The sequence below is a fragment of the Schistocerca gregaria genome, chromosome 3 (assembly GCF_023897955.1).
Source record: "Schistocerca gregaria isolate iqSchGreg1 chromosome 3, iqSchGreg1.2, whole genome shotgun sequence".
Classification (NCBI taxonomy): domain Eukaryota; kingdom Metazoa; phylum Arthropoda; class Insecta; order Orthoptera; family Acrididae; genus Schistocerca; species Schistocerca gregaria.
In genome coordinates, this window is record NC_064922.1 from 628,594,147 (window position 1) to 628,608,139 (window position 13,993).

The following is a 13,993-nucleotide window of genomic DNA, read 5'->3' on the forward strand; positions in this document are numbered from 1 at the left end:
ATCACCAGCTCCAACGATACAATTTAACAAATGTTAAGGTGTTTCACTGACTGTGCGAGAAAAACCAACTTTAGTTGATCTTATGCTGTATCATTTCTTACTTTCTCCGACTTGAATTATATTAAGTATCGAACATGGCCTGTGCTCCGTCTCTTAATATCTTAATCTTCTTTACTTTTTCTTGTCAACAAATGTTATGAGCAAGAGATTCTTGATAAGTGTGAGTTCGGATAGCGCTTACTTCAGCGGTGAATACGAGGTCAATGGGGACAGGGAGTCTTGTAATAATACCATTTTCCCTGGTGTGGCTGTGGGACATCCTGTGACTGTGCGAATACTTATTTTTTTTTGTTTTGTTATCAGTCACTTTTTAATCCCCGATTTATGGGTCGGAGTGTCTCATGAACTGTTTTTGTCTTCAAGTGGTTGAGGCGGGGAAGACGACTTGCAGTTTTTCGCCAACATGTTCTGACTTTTTGATTCGTCTTAGTTTCAATCACAATTTACGTCTGGTAGTGCAGTAACTTTTTTGTATTCACTAGTTACGTATGACCGCACCAATAGCAGCTTAATGTGTTCAGATGGAAATGAAAATATAATATTCTATTAGGCAGCAGTTTACGATGAGATATTCAGAAGGGTTAGATAATCAGAGGATCAGTTAGTTGACTACCTACATTGTTTACTCGCACTAGCGTATAGTAAACAAGAGACACGTGTTGCGTCTCTTTACGCGGAAGTACAAATTCTCTGGCGAGCTTTGACGGCGGTGGGGCAGTGCCGGATGTGCGGTGCTCTGTGCAACACGTACAGATAGTGCGAGGCAAGAGCCATGTCGAACGGCGTGTTGTTCCTGGTGACGGTGCCGTCCGCCGAATACGAGGAGCAGGTGGCTGCAGCAGGCCAAGTCGAACCACCTCCCATGCGGCTGCGCATGCAGAAGGTAGGCTCACTACCAGACTGCTGAAATTGCATCGTACTGTATTCGGTCATGCAACAGTCACTTTCTTGTGTGAGGTTTCTTAAATGGAGGAAAATACCTAGCATCTAACTTGTAGCCGAGAGAAACGTAAATTAGTGCACGAAATGATACGACAGAAACAAGTAACTGGCGACAGACCGCTGTCTTATCCAAAATAGGATACTTTATAGTTATGGTATCATTATAATTCTTTTAACTTGAAGACAGCAGTTAGTGATAAGTACAGTGTAAAAAAGTTTATTCTCCTCAGTTTTAAAATTCCGTGGACGGGTGATTCCTGCAAGGTTTCATGCTGCAAGACGATGCCGCAGCATAAAAAGCTTCTACGAGCCCTATGAGGATAGTTATTTCAAAATTAAAAACCGGCAGTTAAAGGTACATAAGCTTTCTATAGCATACGTGTAGCTAGTAGCTGTCCTCAGCTTATAATCCTTATAATGGTGATACGTCAAACAAATGTCCAGTACGTGCCAGAAAGATGTTGATCCTGGTCTCAAAAAGTGTACCAATATTTTAGATTGTTATACACCCGTACGTAATGACTGGAATGTTGAACAGACTAACAGCTAGGAACGTAAAGCTGGGTGCCACTCTTACGGGCGAAAGGACTGACTTTCGTTCTCTTTTGATTTCGAAACTCGGATGTAACTAAATATGTCACAAGCATCACTTTTAGGCGTTAATCCCGTGAGATTCATACAAGTAAGCAAGACAGTGTCAAGTGCAACCACTAGAACCTTACGACCCATCAGTACAATGTCGACACTGTTATAATATTGCAATTTCTCAGAGCAAATAGTCAGTTTGACGTCGTTTTAAATCAGCTTCACAGTGATAAGGTGCTCAAAATCACAAATGTAGGATAGTGTTTTTCGTACTTAAAAATAATAAAACCGAAAGTGTTGTATCCGAAAATACAGTCTGATGCATTAAATTTTCTGGTAGCAAAGTAGTTAGTGTTGATTAAAAATAATTTAGTTTGGTGACTACAGCCACTATACATAATATCCAGAACCGCCAGCAACGTCACTGTCACGAGGCTTTAGAGCTACTAGATATTTTGTACAGCGGATAAAGGAATATTCTGTCGAGTAACTTACGGCTAACAGATGAAGACGGTTCATCCACCCGGTCATCACGATTAAACAAGACTCCACTCCTCTCCCTCTCATTTTAAAGACAAGTCGTACTTTAAACTTGTTACCGAAAATCTTAAACTTCTTGGCCGATTTTCTGAAAAATTGTAACACGTTACTCTAATGAACGGTTAGAGGGGAAACATGCATTTTTTATACAGTAGTGTAAGAAATATTGGGATGGACATGGGTAAGCAACAATGTAGAGATTTTATGCTAAACCAGACAGCGAGAAAATGGTGTGCTCTGAAAAATGAGATTTCGTTTTTTCTAACAGACAATTTTAACTGCAATAGCCAAGCATTTAAACCAGTATACAAATCGTTTCTCCCACACACATTCTTCCTCTTTATGTGTAACATCAAATAAAAGCTGCATGACCAACTGTTTGCCGTTTTGTTTTCTCCCTTCCAGTCGGTTTTAACAGAAAAAGGCTAAGCTGTGTTTGACTTACGATTATGATATTGCTGCGGAATCAGAGTCGTGCAAATATGATCCCGCACATTTGCAGATATTATTGAAACTGTGCAAAATAATGTCATTGAAGCTACTATATTCACAGAACCAGCAACAGGAGAGGTCTGTCATATCAGTTATTCCGCCAGACTAAACCACTCATTTTAAGCTACTTCAATTCCCAATCAAGGTTTCGTCGGCAATAGTAATAAAGAATGCTCAAGATATGTGTGTGTGTAGGAGATTAGTGCAGATATTCAGTTAGAATGTCGAGTTCGCTAGTAGTATATAAGGCAACGCGTCTACATCAATGTGATTACTTTGCAGTTCAGTTATGTGCCTGACAGAGGATTCATAGAACCACTTTCAAGCTATTACTGAACCGTTCCACTTTCGAACAGCGCGCGGGAAAAGGGAAGACTTCAATCTTTCTGTTGAGCTCGGGTTTCTATTATGATGAACAAGATAGTTTCCACACTGAGGAGAAACCTAGTGATTGAAATTTCATGAGATCATGCCGCGGCGAAAAAGCCGTTGTTTGTAATGATTGCCACTGCAATTCGGGTATCATATTAGTGGCCCTCTCTCCTCTGTTTCACTGTAGTACAAAACGAGCTGCCCTCCTTCCAACTTTTTCGATGTCCTCCGTCGATCCTCTCTAACGTGGATCGCACACTGCACAGCAACCCTCCAGAAGTAGTAGTACAAGAATAGTGCAGGCAGTCTCTTTAGTAGACCAGTTGCATTTTATCACTGTTCTGCCAATAAATCGGAGACCTTGGTTTGCTTTACCCATAACGTTATCTATGCGATCGTTCCAACACTGTAATCCCTAAGCATTTAGCTGAATTTACATCGTTTGGATTTGTGACTTATCGTGTAACCAAAATGTAGCGGATTCCGTTTGGTACTCACATGTGAGATTTCATACTTTTCATTATTTAGAGTCGATTACCACTTTTCACAGCATACAGACATCTTGTCCAAATCATTTTGCAATGTGTTTTGATAATCATGTGATGCCTTTATAAGTCTGTAAACGACAGCATCATCTGCAGACAGTCAAAGAGTGCCACTCAGATTGCCTCCTAAATCCTTTATGCAGATCAGGAAGGGCAGAGGGCCTGTAACACTTCCTGGGGAACGCCAGATATTACTTCTGCTTTACTCGATGGTTTACCGTCAATTACTACGAACCGTGGTCTTTCTGATAGGAAATCACGTATCCAGTCGCAAAACTGAGACGATAAATAGCTAGTAGTTTCACAAGAACGGTATTTTCTGAATCAGTGTTGACTATCAACAAACCATTTTCTGCGATATAATTCATAATATTGGAACACGGCATATATTCCAAAATCTACTGCAAATCCATTTTAGAAGTATGGGTCTGTAATTTAGCAGATTACACCTATTTTCTTTCTTGCGTGTCGGTGTGATTTGTCTATAGGTACGGATCTTTCGACGAGCGATCGGTTCTATGATTCCTAGATGTGGAGCTATAGTATCAGCATACTCTGAAAGGAGCCTGACTGGTATATAATCAGGACTGGAGGCTGATTTAAGCTGCTTTGCTACACCGAGGATGTCTACTTCTAAGTTCATCTTGGCAGTTTCCTTTGTTTGAATTCTGGAATATTTATTTCATCTTACGTCAGGGGATTTCGGAAAACCGGTTTAGTTACTCTGCTATAGCGTCACTGTTGTCAGGAAAATACCATTGTTATTGCGCAGTGAAAATATCGATTGTGTCATCACCAGAATCCAGATTTCGAGACAGTTTCTTTGTGAAAATTCCACTGACGGAAATATATTGGATCTAATGGCAACAAATAGATCTGTTTTTTTGAGGATGTCCACATCGAAATTGGTATCAGCGATCATTTTGCAGTTGTGGCAACAATGATTACCAAAGTAAAAAGGACAGCTAAAACAAGCAGAAAGATAAATATGCTCTGTTAACTAGATAAAATGTCAGTAGTCTCATATTTCAGTGAGGAAATCGAAGCTTTCATCACAAGGCAGGAGCATGTATAACAACTCAGGCTAAAATTTAAAAGAGTATTTGAGTACGAACTGGATGGATATTTACCCTGTAGAACAGTTCATTATGGGAAGGAATCTGCAAGGAATAAAGTCACTGTAAAATACTTCTAAAGAACCAGAGATTACGCCACAATAGGATTAAAAGAAAGCAAAATAATGTCAAGTGATCTTTCACAGCACCCAAAGAAATTCAGATCGTATGTAAAACCTGCTAATGGCACCAATATTAGTGTCCAGTCACTAACAAATGAGACAAACTCAAATTGAGGGTAGCAAAGTAAAGACTGAAATGCTTAACTCGGTTTTCAAATGTTCCTTTACAAAGGAAGACACAGGAGAACTGCCCCAGTTTAATTCTCGTACCATTAAAAATATGAATGAAATTAGTATTAGTGTCAGCGGTGTTGAGGAACAGCTGAAATTGTTAAAATTGAACAAAACTCCAGGCGCCGATGGAATACCTGTCAGATTCTATACTGAAATTGCGGCTGAGTTAGCCCCCCTCTTCTAACTATGATCTACCGTAGATCCCTCGAAAAAAAAACCGTGCCCAATCCTTGGAAAAAGAAACCATGTCACACTCGTCTACAAGAAGGGTAGTAGAAGTGATCCACAAAATTACCGTCCAGTACCTTTGACATCGATTCGTTGTAGATTCTTAGAACATACTCTGAGCTCAAACACAATGAGATATCCTGAATAGAATGTGACCTCCTGAATGCCAACCAGCATGGATTTCAAAAACATCTATCGTGTGAAACCCAGCTCGTACTTTTCTCACATGACATAATAACCAGCTAGATGTCGTTTGTCTTGATTTCCGAAAAGCATTTGACTCAGTATCGCAGCTACAGTTATTGTCAAAAGTACGATCATATGGAGTAACAACTGAAATTTGTGACTCAATTGAGGACCATGTGGTAGGGAGGACACAGCATGTTACCTTTCATACTGTGTAATCGTCAGATGTAGAATTACCTTTGGGGTTGCCCCAAGGAAGTGTGTTGAGACTCTTGCTGTTCATGATGTGTATTAATGACCTTCCAGACAATAGTAAAAACGGGATTATTGTAGATGATGCAGCTATTTATAATGAAGTAATATCTGAAAGAAGCTACATAAATATTGTCTGATCTTGATAAGATTTCAAAGTTGTGCAGAGATTGGCAATTTATTCTAAATGTTCAGAAACATAAAACTGTACACTTCACAAAAGGAAAAAAAACAGTATCCTACGACCATAACATCAATGAGTCACTGTTGCAATCGTCTACCTCATACAAATACCTGGATGTAACAATTTGTAGGGATATGAAATCGAATGATGGTTCAGTTGTGGGTAGTCTTCCGTTTATTGTTAGGATACTGGGTAGGTGCAATCAGTCTACAAAAGAGATTTCTTACAAATCACTCGTGTGACCGTTCCTAGAATATTTCTGAAGTGTGTGGGGTCCGCACCAGGTAGGACTAATAGGGGATGTAGAATCATACCTAACTGGAAGAGTGCAGGAAGTTGAAATGAGCAGTTCACATAATATGCAAAAAACTGGCGATTCCTCAAACCGGGGAACAATAAAGAATGGGGTGCTGCAAGGTTCGGTCTTGGATCCTCTGCTGTTCTTAATATATATTAATGAGATGCCATTCTATATTCACGAAGATGTAACGCTGGTACTTTTTGCCGATGATACAAGTATAGCTATCACACCCAACAGACAAGAATTAACTGATAAAATTGTAAACGATGTTTTTCAGAAAATCATTAAGTGGTTCTCTGCAAATGGGCTCTCATTAAACTTTGACAAAACAAAGTATATACAGTTCCAAACAGTAAATGGAATGACACCATTAATAAATATAGACTTCGATCAGAAATCGGTAGCTAAGGTAGAATATTCAAAATTTCTAGGTGTATGCTTTGATGAGGGGTTGAACTGGATCTGCTGAAACGTTTGTGTTCATCTACTTATGCTATTAGGGTCATTGCAAATTTTGGCGATATACGTCTCAGTAAATTAACTTTCCACGCCTATTTTCATTATCTGCTTTCGTATGGCATCATATTCTGGGGTAACTCATCATTGAGTAAAAGTGTGTTCATTGCACAAAAGCGTGTAATCAGAATAATTGCTGGAGCTCATACAAGATCATCCTGCAGACACTTATTTAAAGAGCTAGAGATCTTCACTGTAGCCTCACAATATATACAGGGTGTTTCAAAAAGGTACGGCCAAACTTTCAGGAAACATTCCTCACACACAAATAAAGAAAAGATGTCATGTGGACATGAGTCCGGAAACGCTTAATTTCCATGTTAGAGCTCATTTTAGTTTCGTCAGTATGTACTGTACTTCCTCGATTCACCGTCATTTGGCCCAATTGAAGGAAGGTAATGTTGACTTCGGTGCTTGTGTTGACATGCGACTCATTGCTCTACACTACTAGCATCAAGCACATCAGTACGTAGCATCAACAGGTTAGTGTTCATCACGAACTTGGTTTTGCAGTCAGTGCAACGTTTACAAATGCGGAGTTGGCAGATGCCCATTTGATGTATGGATTTGCACGGGGCAATAGTCGTGGCGCGGTACGTTTGTATCGAGACAGATTTCCAGAACGAAGGTGTCCCAACAGGAAGACGTTCGAAGCAATTGATCGGCGTCTTAGGGAACATTCCAGCCTATGACTCGCGACTGGGTAAGACCTAGAACGACGAGGACACCTGCAATGGACGAAGCAATTCTTCGTGCAGTTGACGATAACCCTAATGTCATCGTCAGAGAAGTTGCTGCTGTACTAGGTAACGTTGACCACGTCCTGTATGGAGAGTGCTACGGGAGAACTAGTTGTTGCCGCACCATGTACAGCGTGTGCAGGCACTATCAGCAGCTGATCGGCCTCCACGGATACACTTCTGCGAATGGTTCATCCAACAATGTGTCAATCCTCATTTCAGTGCAAATGTTCTCTTTGCGGATAAGGCTTCATTCCAACGTGATCAAATTGTAAATTTTCAGAATCAACGTGTGTGGGCTGACGAGAATCCGCACGCAATTGTGCAATCACGTCATTGTTGATGTCTTGATTGGGCACCATGTTCTTACACCTACGCTCAATGGCGCACGTTTTCATGATTTCACACGAGATACTCTACCTGTGCTGCTAGAACATGTGCCTTTACAAGTACGACACATGTGGTTCATGCACGATGGAGCTCCTGCACATTTCAGTCGAAGTGTTCGTACGCTTCTCAACAACAGATTCGGTGACCGATGGATTGGTAGATGCGGACCATTTCCATGGCCGCCTCGCTCTCCTGACCTCAACCCTCTTGACTTTCATTTATGGGGGCATTTGAAAGCTCTTGTCTATGCAACCCCGGTACCAAATGTAGACACTCTTCGTGCTCATATTGTGGACGGCTGTGATACATTCCCCAGCACTGCATCAGCGCATCGGGGATTCCATGCGCCGGAAGGTGGATGCATGTATCCTCGCTAACGGAGGACATTTTGAACATTTCCTGTAACAAAGTGTTTGAAGTCACGCCGGTACGTTCTGTTGCAGTGTCTTTCCATTCCATGATTAATGTGATTTGAAGAGAAGTAATAAAATGAGCTCTAACATGGAAAGTAAGCGTTTCCGGACACGTGTCCACATAACATATTTTCTTTCTTCGTGTGTAAGGAATGTTTCCTGAAAGTTTGGCCGTACCTTTTTGTAACACCCTGTATATTCACTTATGAAATTTGCTATTAACAATCCGAACTAATTCAAAAGTAATAGAAGTGTACATGGCTACAACACAAGGAGAAAGGATGATCTTCACTACTCAAGGTTAAATCTAACTTTGGCTCAGAAAGGGTAAATTATGCTGCCACAAATCCTTGGTCAATTACCTAATAGCATCAAAAGTCTGACAAATCGCCATATAACATTTAAAAGGAAATTAAAATAATTTCTAAATGCAACTCCTCCTCCTCATTAGATGACTTTTTGGATATGATAAGTAAGTAATTCCCATCACCTATACCCACAAAAAATTAAAATATAACATTTTGTGTAATGTAATATCTTGTATAGGCAGCTTTTATAAACGTGACACGTTCCACATCATTACAAAGTGTCGTATTCATGATCTATGGAAAAAGTACTAATCTAATCTATCCAGCGAAGGGCAGGACGAATGGTTTGTTTAATCCGTTGGAGAGTGGCACAGAGATATTCAACAAACAGAACTGGAAGACTTTTGAAGATAGGCGTAGACTACACCGAGAAAGTCTATTAGCAAAGTTTCGAGAACCAGCTTCAAATGATCCCTCTAGGAATATATTACAATCCCCACCACCACCCCCTGAATTTCTCACAAAGGGATCGTTAGGATTAGATTAGATTAGATTAATTACTGCAAGCTTAAAGACATTCGTTCAATCATTCTTCTCATGCTCCGTATGTGAATGGTACAGGAGGAAACCCTAATAACTTGTACAATGGGACACACCCTCTGCAATGCACCTCAGTGGTTTGCAGAGATGTAGTAAAAGCACGTCGCATTGTAGTTTGCACAACATTTCGACCTTCTGCAAAACTTCGACAATCTTGAATGTTTGCTTTCTAAAGTTTGGTATGCTGTAAGTTGCTTCTCCGGCACTGTTCTGACCTCCTTAGTGTACCGTGCGGGATCAGTTCAGCTATTATTTATTTATTTATTTATTTATTTATTTATTTGGTATATGTCTCTCAGTAGCCGTCGATACTATTTCTTTGAACTTTAAGCACATCTGTTCTGTGCTTACATCTTCAGATTGGAAGAAATGGAGACTGTCATTTAGGAAAGCCTCAAGCGAATGTTTATCTGCTTTTGCAAATAGATGAATTTTGCGTTTATTGTTGTGGGTTTGGATGTTACGGTATTGTCTCGCTACCACAACCTTGTGGTCACTAATCCCTGAATCCGCAATGATGCTCCGTGTTTGCTAAGGATTATTTGTTGCTAAAGAGGTCAAGTAGGTTCTCGCAACAATTTCCACTTAGAGTGGGTTTATAAACTAATGGTTCAAAATAATATTATGAGAACTCATTCTCAACGATTTCGAATTGCTTGTCGATTTGTAGAAGATATACGAGGGCATACTGAAAAGTAATACCTCCGGATTTATGTGAAAACTCTTAACGCTTTTGAAATAAAAACAAACTCTATTAATTCTACATTTTTCTTCATGTCGACATATTTAGTTTTCAACATCGTCGCCAAGGGTGACTAATACATTTCACCTCAAAAGAGACTAGTTTGTTAATACTGACACTACAAACACTGAACTTTGTTGACGGAGCCACTACTTCACCTTTGCTTGCTTCATTACGATCATAGTTAAGTTCTCGAAGATGTTCATAAAGGTTTGGAAACAGGTGCAAATCGGATGGGGCCAAGTCGGGGACTGTGTGGAGGATGATCAGTGTCGGTGAATCCAGGCATCGCATTTTTGCAAATGTCACAGAGCTCGTGTGTTGTTTGGCACTGTCATGCTGGGGGAGAGGGTGCTCCCTTCGTGGACTAATTCTTTGAAGTCGTGCTTTCAGTTTTGTTAACTCACCGATAGACTTGCGTTATGGACTGCTATGTCACCTGCCACACTCTGGAGCCTGCTAGCGCCAGTGTGTTGTGACTTGCGTCAGCGAAGCGGGGAAACTCGACCGGGTAATGTGCATTACATATAATACCTCAACCGACGTTGAGATCAAAACAGAAAGTTCGGAGGCATTACTTTACACCACACCATCGTAGTCACTTTCCTCCAGAAAACGTAGTGCAGAGTAATACAAAACAGCTTATTTATGTATCTACTCGGTGTATGTTCAATAAATTACGTTGTGTTTAGAACTTAATAATCCTCTTATATTGCTAATATTAACTAGAAAATTGAGGGGATGAATTGGGATTCCTCACTAATGATCTGCTCGCCGCAGCTGAAATCCCCTTCCTGAAAGAGCGTTTCCAACAGCTGGCAAGGGCCTTCTATGAGAGCTCTTCCAGAAATGGAAATGACCTCATCCGCTCCCTAAGTCGGTATGACATGTCCCGCGACAAGCACAAATTCCCGATGACGATTTTTGACGACTAAGTCGAAGGAAAAATCCCTGTCTCTAATTCCTAATCCTGTTCCTCCCCCTCCCCCCTAAAAATCAACAATCTTGCCAACCTCAACCAAGTACCAGACACACGCAGAACATTCATCACCAACATTCACCATCAAAAAATCATAGGAAAAAAATCACACACACAACATAATGCGTGGAGGAAAAAGTAAAAGGCTACAGACTCCTCAACACACTTCCACAAAGATGGGAAAGTTTCAGATGAGAGACAGAGTAGTGCTAATTCTGATACAGTAATCTGCGATTTAAAATTGGTTGCCGAAATCCAAGAAGAAAGAAGAAAAAAACAGTGGAATTTAAATGTTCAGAGAGACTTAAAAGCTGAGAAACTAGGCTTCATGGAACACGAAGAGTGAATGAATGAGTAAAAATACAAACACGCCAGAATACCACTTCACCAGATACATATGGCACAGCATATGCTCCACAACTTCTGGGTGAAGAATAGTAACTTGTTAGCCCAAATATAATTAACCATGTTAACTTCTAGAGTGTGGTTTCAGCCCTGTTTATTCGCAGAGTAATCTAAGCCCTGCAGCTGTAGGGGAGAGTGGGGGAAATACACGCACCTAAGGAAAAATCGATGGGAACCATTCGTTACGCCATTAAAACTTAAGAAAATAAGTACATACCATACGATGGACATTTCTTCACATATTCCAGTCGTCTGTAAATAGTTATAAACAGTACCTTAATTTTGAACATTAAAGTGCAAATGCGTCGTATTCCCCCCCCCCCTCCCCTGAGGGTAATGACACGCAAAGTACTGGGTAATAACACTTAAAACAAACAAACCATAAAAATGTACAATACTTGCTATTTTTATTTGCTTATTAGTTACTAAAAGTAGTAAACAGTATATTTAAGAACGAAATAATGTAATTTTACGAACATCTCTTATAATTTTCGTTTTTTACATTTATATTGATGTGAAAAGAGTTCATTTTCTCACACAGTAAAGATCGCACTTGTAACATTTTGAAGTGTTTCAGCCACTACATTCTTTGACTTCATCTGCTGCAAGAAATACATCGGTACCATAGTTCTCCATCTTTCCCAAACTCTCCACAAACTAAACAGACATCTTCTGAAATCGCCAATGGATCAAAATCATACATTTCATCATCACAAATGTTCTGCAAGTCCAGATTTAGGTCATCATCGCTGCTACTTTCACTTTCTTGGTGGTGTTTCTTCTTGTCTGTTTCTCCTTAGAGACTCTTAAGTTGCAGATTTCTGCAGTTATCTGTTTTATCGTTAAGATTTCTTTTCTTGTTTCCTTCAGCTTTCTTTTTCATGGCTTCTTTTTGTTTCTTTATTGATAACTCCGTTAGCAGTTTATTCTTCTCTGGAGTTGCTGTAAGGTTCACTGACTTTCCCTTAGGCTTTCCCTTGGGTTGTTTCGTCGTAGGAAGAACTTGTTTTTGTTTTGGAACAGGAGATATGTCAGATACACTAACGTGCTTGACACATGCTATTTTAGTTGATGTTGTTGTGTCCTCTTCTAGGCCTACTAGACGTGGAACATCTTCTACTGAAGATCTAGGAATCTGTTCTTGACTCCTGTTGGGGATATGTGGCTCGTTTGTAGATGCAACCACTTCATTTCCATTTGTTGCATTCGGAACCTCCTCGTCTTCATGGACAACATCTCTGAAGATCTCACATTGTTGTAAGTCGTCATGCTGAAATTTGTTTGGATTGAAAGGGCAAATCCCACCCACATGCCTTAAACGCTGGCTGCCCTTGTCCACGGTAGCCATCTTAATGTCTTATTAAATAGTTTTGCTAACTCATATGGCGTAATTTTTTTTATACACCTGTGACTTCATATATATGTCACATTCACGATTGAAGGCTGATTTCAAAGAAGAAAAGAAAAATTATAATATTAATGTGCTAATAGTAAACTGCAGAAGCGTCTATAGAAAGGTCCCAGAACTGCTCTCATTAATAAACGGTCACAACGCCCATATAGTACTAGGAACAGAAAGTTGGCTGAAACCAGACGTAAACAGTAATGAAATCCTAAACTCTGATTGGAATGTATACCGCAGAGATAGGCTGGACAGTGAAGGGGGAGGCGTGTTTATAGCGATAAGAAGTGCAATAGTATCGAAGGAAATTGACGGAGATTCGAATTGTGAAATGATTTGGGTGAAGGTCACGGTTAAAGCAGGCTCAGACATGGTAATTGGATGTCTCTATAGGCCCCCGGGCTCAGCAGCTGTTGTGGCTCAGCACCTGAAGAATAATTTGGAAAATATTTCGAGTAGATTTCCCCACCATGTTATAGTTCTGGGTGGAGATTTTAATTTGCCGGATATAGACTGGGAGACTCAAACGTTCATAACGGATGGCAGGGACAAAGAATCCAGTGAAATATTTTTAAGTGCTTTATCTGAAAACTACCTTGAGCAGTTAAACAGAAAACCGACTCGTTGCGATAATATATTAGACCTTCTGGTGACAAACAGACCCGAACTATTTGAATCAGTTAATGCAGAACAGGGAATCAGCGATCATAAAGCGGTTACTGCGTCGATGATTTCAGCCGTAAATAGAAATATTAAAAAAGGTAGGAAGATTTTTCTGTTTAGCAAAAGTGACAAAAAGCAGATTACAGAGTACCTGACGGCTCAACACACAAGTTTTGTCTCAAGTGCAGATAGTGTTGAGGATCAGTGGACAAAGTTCAAAACCATGATACAATATGCGTTAGATGAGTATGTGCCAAGCAAGATCGTAAGAGATGGAAAAGAGCCACCGTGGTACAACAACAGAGTTAGAAAACTGCTGCGGAAGCAAAGGGAACTTCACAGCAAACATAAACATAGCCAAAGCCTTGCAGACAAACAAAAATTACGCGAAGCGAAATGTAGTGTGAGGAGGGCTATGCGAGAGGCTTTCAATGAATTCGAAAGTAACGTTCTATGTACTGACTTGGCAGAAAATCCTAAGAAATTTTGGTCCTATGTCAAAGCGGTAGGTGGATCAAAACAAAATGTCCAGACACTCTGTGACCAAAATGGTACTGAAACAGAGGATGACAGACTAAAGGCCGAATTACTAAATGTCTTCTTCCAAAGCTGTTTCACAGAGGAAGACTGCACTGTGCTTCCTTCTCTAGATTGTCGCACAGTTGACAAAATGGTAGATATCGAAGTAGACGACAGAGGGATAGAGAAACAATTAAAATCGCTCAAAAGAGGAAAGG

At 40.1% G+C, this 13,993-nt stretch overlaps 1 protein-coding gene across 2 annotated transcripts in view; it reads left to right on the forward strand.

Moving 5' to 3' along the window:
* The first annotated feature begins 744 nt into the window (after window positions 1–744).
* The window catches only part of LOC126356028 (uncharacterized), a 200,561-nt gene continuing 187,312 nt past the window's right edge, over window positions 745–13,993 (forward strand). For both annotated transcript variants that reach the window (XM_050006681.1, XM_050006682.1), the window contains exon 1: window positions 745–943. In XM_050006681.1, coding sequence (XP_049862638.1) covers window positions 833–943 — 111 coding nt within the window. In that variant the 5' untranslated portion in view covers window positions 745–832. The remainder of the gene's footprint in view (window positions 944–13,993) is intronic.